The 9,645-nt window shown below is 25.4% G+C and overlaps 2 protein-coding genes across 2 annotated transcripts; both read right to left on the bottom strand.

Annotated features, from left to right (window-relative positions):
* Nucleotides 1-1,417: 1,417 nt before the first annotated feature.
* PY17X_0317000 (fam-b protein) lies at nucleotides 1,418-2,497 on the bottom strand (the record flags this gene model as incomplete). Its single annotated transcript, XM_022955004.1, has 2 exons — nucleotides 1,418-2,302; nucleotides 2,423-2,497. The coding sequence occupies 2 exons, from the start codon at nucleotides 2,495-2,497 to the stop codon at nucleotides 1,418-1,420; spliced, it is 960 nt and encodes a 319-aa protein (XP_022811492.1).
* A 1,912-nt stretch (nucleotides 2,498-4,409) lies between these two features.
* PY17X_0316900 (Plasmodium exported protein, unknown function) lies at nucleotides 4,410-9,190 on the bottom strand (the record flags this gene model as incomplete). Its single annotated transcript, XM_724817.3, has 2 exons — nucleotides 4,410-8,867; nucleotides 9,074-9,190. The coding sequence occupies 2 exons, from the start codon at nucleotides 9,188-9,190 to the stop codon at nucleotides 4,410-4,412; spliced, it is 4,575 nt and encodes a 1,524-aa protein (XP_729910.3).
* Between the last annotated feature and the right edge of the window lie 455 nt (nucleotides 9,191-9,645).

Genomic DNA, 9,645 nt, shown 5'->3' with positions numbered 1-9,645 from the left:
TATGCTGGATCTTATTTTTAATCTGTAAAAAAATTGTCATCATACTATTTTGTACATAAGGAATGTATTGTAATAACATATGTTATCCGATTAATGGTCTTCTATATAATTAATATACATATTTAAAGAGGTTCTATTAGTTTTAATACTAAATTAGTATGTAATCACAACACAATAATGGTATTAAAAAGGTATTTTATTTTCATTTATGATAATCACTAAATTTTCTTAAGTGGTTATTTGCTTAGCATTTTTATCATATCTACATATAATACATTTTATATGAATACAACTTTTTTAAACAATACCCTGAATAACCAGATTACACAAATTCATGAAATATAATAACAATAATAGATTAAAAAAGTAGTGAATATATATTTATGTTATAGGCCTACATATGAAAATAAATATATATTCACTACCTTTTTAATAAATAAGTTTCAAAACTTATGTTACTATAAATATATAAAGAGTACGAAATATAATATTACGGTAATTATTAAAAATACATCTGTCTTTCATTATTTTATACTATATATTATTTATCACATATTTTATATTTCACTTCTAATAAGTATAAACAAATTTATTGCTAAAATTATAATCTTTTAAAATAGCTTAGTATTATTCATTTTTCTAAATATATAATCTATCGTTTGCATTTACATTTCAATTAATAATATAAATTAATAACACATTTTAGAATACGCAATAATTGTCCTTATATTATTCTTCTATGTGCAAAATGTTTTAATATATAACTATTTCTACACCATATTCAGATCAATTTATTTTTATATATTTTTTTTACAATTAAAAATTAGGTTTCAAAAAAAAAAATAGTTCATTTTTTAAGTTCGTTAAATCACTATCTGTAAAATATATGCTTTATTCATGTCGACAAAACATTCTTACATTCTTGACATAGAACATATCTATTAAACAAATGCAAGGGATATTCATATCATATATTTATGGAAATTACCAAACATAATATATATATATATTAAATTTGTTTAAAAGTTTTTTAAATAAATTAATATATATATATATATATATTGACAGTACATATCGTTTAGAATGATATTACAATCACACAAAAAAAATACTAAAAAAATATAATTAAATATAGCTACCAATAATACAAAAACACATTTAAACGTATATTGATCACTACACATACAACACTAATAAGATGAATATTTTCACGGAAAATATAAGACAAACAAAAATACAATTGACATATAATTTCATAATTAATTTTAAGTAAAATATATATAATAAACAAAAAAAAACAATCTTTTTAACTCAAACAAAATTCATACAAATACATAAAACGCTAAGCCACGATACTTTTATATTATTTTGTAAATTTTTATAAAATTTTATAAAATTTAATAATTAAAAAAATGTTTTATGATACAAATGAATTGAATTGACGAGAATATCTCTTCATCATTTTTCTTATTTTATATAATTTTCTGAGCTGATTATATTGAATTCTAAAATCTATCAGAGATACAGAAAAAAATGCCAAAAACACAAAACTCATGTATGCAGACAAAAGTGCGATTGCCGAATTCCATAATATAACCTTTATTACTATTTTAAGTATACTTTTATTAATATGTTTACGTAATGATTTATTATGTTCCCAGTTTCTAAATAAAATATTATATTCTTTTTCAATTTTATCATAATCAATATCCGTTATAAAGCTATCATCTAGAAATAACTTAAAACTTTCTAGATACTTACTGAGCAAAATATATTCTGCATTCTTATTATTCATATTATCTCCTAACATCTTTAATATTTCATTACCAGCTATTTTTTGGGATTCCAATTTGCGTTTTTTTTCATCATCACCACATCCCATTGTTTCTGATTCATCATCACCGTATCCCATTGTTTCTGATTCATCATCACCGTATCCCATTGTTTCTGATTCATCATCACCGTATCTCATTGTTTCTGATACACCATCACCACACCCCATTGTTTCTGATACATCATCCATATTATCATTAGCCAAATTATTTGTTTCCGAAATTGTAATTTTTAAATTCTCTAACTTATTATTTTTCAAATCATTTGTATACAACTCACCATTTTCTTGAAGATTTAATTTTCCTTCATCGTTATAATCGTCTTCTGTTTTATCATTAAGACTTAAAGCTGATTCATAAAAATAATTTAAGTCTGTTGGTTTGTCTGCATATGCTAATATTCTGCCATTTCTAAAATTTATTGAATCCCTTTGAGGATATATACATATCTCGCTTAAATTGTGCAATTCCTGTAAAAGAAATAAGACATTTAATAACATATATTTACATACCACTAATTTTAATTATTTAACATAAATTTTTTTATCAATATAATTATATACAAAACATATAAAATGGTAATAACTTACATTTTGGTGGCATTTTAAAGAATAAATAATAATTGCAAACAATAATATTTTATTAAAAATATTTGATTTTTTCATTTTTAATTTAGTTTATTAAATAAATATACATATAATATATAACCATAGTGTAAAATTTAAAATACATATATAATCATATAAAAACATTATATTATTATAAATCAATTTTGTGTAATATATAAAATTTTAAGTTCATATTCTCATAAATTCTAATTTTATTCACATCATAATATAAATGGAAACATTTCTAGTTTGGTTGTTTTGCTTAAATAAAAAATAATTAATTTAAATTATGTGATAACTCTCTATTGTATATTTTTATATAATATATATATATATATATTATAATTTCGACCTAAACTATTTTTTTTGCAATTTAAATTATATTTAATAAATGGGTTCAATATTATAATAATTTTGTTTAGGTTCATTAATTTTCTCAAATGAGTAAAATTATATACTTAAAATAAAAGTTAGTACACAAATTATAAATACCAAATTCAAAAATATTAGGAAACACAATAATAAGTTACCATTTAAATAAATTTTTATTTTATTTTTATAATATTTTTTTCATGATATAAATATTGTTAATCTTTTCTTATATATTTTTTTTTTCAAATTATACAACTTTTAACAATTGATAGTTAGATATATATATATATATACATAATAGCTTTATATTACACCCAATTATAAATATATACAATTTTGTATGGAAATGCTACCCCTATTAAAACAGTATAAAATACTAATTGGTAGCTACCCCAAATGAAATATACCGTATCATTAAATTATAGACAATAAAAATATATTATATAAAAATAACAAGGTTTAAAAAATTAATTTTTATTATCATTACTAACCTTAAAATTAAATACTTAACTGCACCAGCTAAATATTTTATTCTACTACAATTTAATATTTTTAAACGATATGCCATATTTATTAATATAAAATTAACCTAAACAAGTTATAAATAAAATATAATATAATTAAGACCGTCCTTAATAATGATAATTACAAATGTAATTAATATTACTCTCATTTTTTTTTTTTTTTTTTTTTACAACATTAATTTTGGTATTATATATTTTACTATATAATAGTATGAACTTAAAAATAGCTATTATTATATATATCATTTGTTAGTATTGTTAAATATTTACCTAATCAATATGATTTATTTAATTCGTATTAATAATATTAAAAGAGAATAGTTATATATTTTTGTTAATTTTTAAATCCAATTTGTTGTGTTTATAAAAATAGACGGTTTATGCCTATAGTTCATATACGTAGATAAAAAAAAATATATTTAATGTGCATACAATAAAAATTAAAGTAAAAAATTAAAATAATAAAGATGTTTTAATAAAGCCATTAAATATCTATTTAATCCCAAATTTGATATAAAATACAAATTAAAATAACTCAATCATAGAACATATAAATAAATATATAAAACAATATATCTATATAAGTACGCTTATATATAGGTATATAATTTTAAATCTTAAAATGACGATATTTTATATCACATAATGATATCCTTATAATACTATGAAATATTATATACACTAAATTTTAGATATATACGTATTTATTTGCAATAAAATTACTATTTTGATAAATATATATGCAAGGATTAATAATAAAATAAATTATAAAAATATACATATATATATATATATATAATATAAATTTAATTTGTCTACAATAATCGTGAATTATTAATATTTAAAATACGACACATATATATATCTATCTATATATATATGTGGAGTATAAGAATTGTGAAGTATAATATACCCCCCATACATGTATATATATATATATATATAATTTTTTGGTGGCAAACAATGATATTATTTATTCACATAAATATACTCAATCGGATAATTTAAAGGAAATTCCAAACTATTTACTTATGTAAATTTCTATAGAAATCTTAAATTTATCTTTGAACTGTTTAATCATTTCTTGGTATACGATCAAGTAAATATGGAATAAATAAAATTATAATTGATGCAGATAATATAGAAGCATATACAGAATTAAAAAGTAAATATCCAATTCCACTTAATCCAGCATATAATGCTATACTAAAACTTAATTCTTCTTTTATGTATTCTACAAGTTCCTTTATATAACTATCAATTCCATAATATTCGGCCCCTTTTTTGGCAAGCCCATATATGGGTCTTAATGCTTCTAAAGTGAATACAGATATTTTAATTATAATTTCTTTTGTTATCTCTAATCCCTTTTTAAAGTTCTTTTTATTTATTCCAACTTTATCTAAATAAGGTGTAACCTTATCTCTAATCATTATCATCCTTTGCATATGTTTATCTATATATTCAAATACCTTTGTAGTTTTAAATCGACCATACAATGTTTTAACACTATTTTGTAATTTATTTACTGCAAGTGTTACTAATTCTCTTAATTTTTTAAAAGCTAATAATCTATAATAATTAATCATGCCTCGATATCCCTTTCCCATTGTATATTTTTTAATTTCCTTAGAATCTTCATCTGTTGGATGGTCTTTTGCTTTTTGAATATCATAGCCTGAAACATGTTTTATAAATTTGCGAGTAAACATAATTGACTGAGCATCATGCTCTTTTATACTTTCCTTTGAAATTTCGATTGTATCTTTTAATAAATCGTTCATATTTTCCTTCAATTCAGCAGCATTATTAGAGGCTTCTCCTATGTCTCCATTTTCTTTTTGTTCGGGTTTATTCATTGTATCGAATCCCAAATTAAATTCTCTATTAAGATTAGCTTGATACTCTTTGAACATTCTTATTAATTCATCATCACTAAATTGATCTGGATTCATAATTAAAGATGGATTCATACCCATAAGAGAAAATAGTTCATATAAACTATTTGCGTTGTTTCTCAAACGCATTATAATTCTTTCTTCTTCATCCTGTTTCTCTCTTTCAATAGATTCTACTTCTATATGTTCATATTGTTCAACAGGTTCTACTTCTATTTGTTCAGGTTGTTCAGCATGTTCTACTTCTATTTGTTCAGGTTGTTCAGCATGTTCTACTTCTATTTGTTCAGGTTGTTCAGCATGTTCTACTTCTTCAACATGTTCTACTTCTTCAACATGTTCTACTTCTTCAACATGTTCCTCTTCTTCATCTGATTCTTCTTCTTCAGTTGATTCTTCTTCTTCAGTTGATTCTTCTTCTTCATCTGATTCTTCTTCGTCAGTTGATTCTTCTTCGTCAGTTGATTCTTCTTCTTCATCTGATTCTTCTTCTTCATCTGATTCTTCTTCTTCACCTGATTCTTCCTCAGTTGATTCTTCTTCAACCGAATCTCCTTCAATAGATTCTTCTTCAACTGATTCTACTTGTTCAACAGGTTCTACTTCTACTTGTTCATATTGTTCAACAGGTTCGACTTCTACTTGTTCATATTGTTCAACTGGTTCTTCTTCTACTGGTTCATATTGTTCAACATGTTCTACTTCTACTGGTTCATATTGTTCAACAGGTTCTACTTCTACTGGTTCATATTGTTCAACATGTTCTACTTCTACTGGTTCATATTGTTCAACATGTTCTACTTCTACTGGTTCATATTGTTCAACAGGTTCTACTTCTACTGGTTCATATTGTTCAACATGTTCTACTTCTACTGGTTCATATTGTTCAACATGTTCTACTTCTACTGGTTCATATTGTTCAACATGTTCTACTTCTACTGGTTCATATTGTTCAACATGTTCTACTTCTACTGGTCCATATTGTTCAACTGGTTCTTCTTCTACTGGTTCATATTGTTCAACATGTTCTACTTCTACTGGTTCATATTGTTCAACATGTTCTACTTCTACTGGTTCATATTGTTCAACATGTTCTACTTCTATTTGTTCAGGTTGTTCAACTGGTTCTACTTCTACTGGTTCATATTGTTCAACATGTTCTACTTCTACTGGTTCATATTGTTCAACATGTTCTACTTCTATTTGTTCAGGTTGTTCAACAGGTTCTACTTCTATTTGTTCTACTTCTTCAACAGGTTCTTCTTCAACCTGTTCTACTTCTACTTGTTCAAAAGGTTCTTCAGCCTGTTCTACTTCTACTTGCTCAAGTTGTTCAATTTCTTTTTCTTCAGCCTGTTCTACTTCTATTTGCTCAGGTTGTTCAATTTCTTTTTCTTCAGCCTCTTCAGCCTGTTCTACTTCTACTTGCTCAAGTTGTTCAATTTCTTTTTCTTCAGCCTCTTCAGCCTGTTCTACTTCTACTTGCTCAAGTTGTTCAATTTCTTTTTCTTCAGCCTCTTCAGCTTGTTCTACTTCTACTTGCTCAAGTTGTTCAATTTCTTTTTCTTCAGCCTCTTCAGCCTGTTCTACTTCTATTTGTTCAGGTTGTTCAACTTGTTCTACTTCAATTTGTTCTACTTCTACTTGCTCAGGCTGTTCAATTTCTTGTTCTCCAACCACTTCTATTTGCTCAGATTGTTCAACTGGTTCTTCTTCTATTTGTTCAGGTTGTTCAACTTGTTCTACTTCTTCAACCTGTTCTATTTCTATTTGCTCAGGTTGTTCAATTTCTTTTTCTTCAACCTGTTCTACTTCTATTTGCTCAGGTTGTTCGATTTCTTTTTCTTCTTCAACCTGTTCTACTTCTACCTGTTCAGGTTGTTCAACTTGTTCTACTTCTTCAACCTGTTCTACTTCTTCAACCTGTTCTACTTCTATTTGTTCAGGTTGTTCAACATGTTCTACTTCTTCAACCTGTTCTACTTCTATTTGTTCAGGTTGTTCAACTTGTTCTACTTCTACTTGCTCAGGTTGTTCGATTTCTTTTTCTTCTTCTATTTGTTCAGGTTGTTCGATTTCTTTTTCTTCTTCTATTTGTTCAGGTTGTTCGATTTCTTTTTCTTCTTCTATTTGTTCTACTTCGACCTGTTCAGGTTGTTCAACATGTTCTACTTCTACCTGTTCAACTTGTTCAACTTCTTCAACCTGTTCTACTTCGACCTGTTCAGGTTGTTCAAGTTCTTGTTCTCCAACCACTTCTATTTGTTCAGGTTGTTCAGGTTCTTCAATTTCTTTTTCTTCTTCAATTTGTTCTACTTCTACCTGTTCAGGTTGTTCAACATGTTCTACTTCTTCAACCTGTTCTACTTCTTCAACCTGTTCTACTTCTATTTGCTCAGGTTGTTCAACTTGTTCTACTTCTACTTGTTCAGGTTGTTCAACTTGTTCGACTTCTATTTGCTCAGGTTGTTCAACTTGTTCTACTTCTACCTGTTCAGGTTGTTCAACTTGTTCTACTTCTACCTGTTCAGGTTGTTCAATTTCTTGTTCTCCAACAACTTCTATTTGTTCAGGTTGTTCAACAGATTCTACTTCTTCAACATGTTCTACCTCTACTTGTTCAGGTTGTTCAATTTCTTTTTCTTCTTCTACTTGTTCAGGTTGTTCTTTTTCTTCTACTTGTTCTACTTCTACATGTTCAGGTTGTTCTACTTGTTCAACTTGTTCTACTTCTATTTGTTCAGGTTGTTCTACTTGTTCAACTTGTTCTACTTCTATTTGCTCAGGTTGTTCTACTTGTTCAACTTGTTCTACTTCTATTTGCTCAGGTTGTTCTACTTGTTCAACTTGTTCTACTTCTACCTGTTCAGGTTGTTCTACTTGTTCAACTTGTTCTACTTCTACCTGTTCAGGTTGTTCTACTTGTTCAACCTGTTCTACTTCTATTTGCTCAGGTTGTTCTACTTGTTCAACTTGTTCTACTTCTACCTGTTCAGGTTGTTCTACTTGTTCAACCTGTTCTACTTCTACCTGTTCAGGTTGTTCTACTTGTTCAACCTGTTCTACTTCGACCTGTTCAACCTGGCCCACTACAGTGCTATCACTATCTGGTTCAGATGTGTCTTCTGGCGTTTCTACGCCATCGGAGGCATTAGTGCTTATTTCATCACTTTCGTTTTCTTCTTTCTCTTCTTTTTCTTCGTTTTCTTCGTTTTCTTCTTTCTCTTCTTTGTTATTATCTTCAGTTTCTAGGTCGTTGTCTAATGCACCATTATCCGTTTGTTCATATTGTGTATCACTTAAATTGCTATTTACAGAATCAGTATCAGATTCTTCATTTTCTTCTAATTCTTTTTTTTTATCATCATCATCATCTTCTTCATTATTATCTGCATATTCATTCAATGGTTCTTCACCAAATAACTTATCTAAGTATATATTGTCACTAACATTTGGATCTAAAATATCTATTTCGTTTTCTTCATTATTTTCTGGATTCTCAAAATATATATCTCTTACTTCTGATTTAGATCCATTTATTTCATCTAACTCACTTAATATTCTTTTAAGTAATTTATTAATTTGATTCGGATCATTTTTATTATTATTGCCCCAGGTACTATTAGAGTTATTCTGTAGTAAAAAATGTCATAAAAAATTAAAAAAATGTCATAAAAAATCATAAAAAATCAAAAAAAGATTTAAAAAATATACTGCATACATTGGGCTATACAACTCGATGTAGTATATTCTCTTAAAAGACACGCCAAAAATATAATTTGTTATAAAATAAAGTATAAATAAATAGACATATATTTATTTTATATTTCATTTCTTACATTAGTATAGGATACGTGATATGGTAATCCTACTAAAATTAAAGATGTAATTATTTTTAATAAAAGAGAAAATTTGTAATTCTTTCCTCTTATATAACAGCTTTTAGATGATTGCATATTGCTACTATTATTTAATGATAAATTTACTAAATTTTTATTATTTTCATTATGATCATATATATAAGAATACCATGATTCTTTTTTCATTTTAATCGGCTATTATTTATATATTAATTAACGCCATTAATAAAAATAAAAACTATAAAAAAAAAAAATTATAATACTTTATGTTTTTCCATTAAACGATTTTATATTCGATTAATCGAAAACATCTTATTAATAACTATAATTGTAAAAAAAAAAAAATTACAAAAAATAAAATATAGAAATTCTATTACATATAAAAAAAAAACATACAATGTAATTATAATCGTGAATACAAGAAAAAAATAATCTATACAATATATAACTATGATTTTTAGATTATTATAATTTCCTTATTTTTATTATTTTTTTTTTTTTAATCATTATAATAAACAATAGTTTTCAAAATAAAAACATGAAAAAAAACC

This window comes from Plasmodium yoelii (genome assembly GCF_900002385.2).
Source record: "Plasmodium yoelii strain 17X genome assembly, chromosome: 3".
NCBI lineage: Eukaryota > Apicomplexa > Aconoidasida > Haemosporida > Plasmodiidae > Plasmodium > Plasmodium yoelii.
This window is presented reverse-complemented; position numbering and strand designations above follow the sequence as displayed.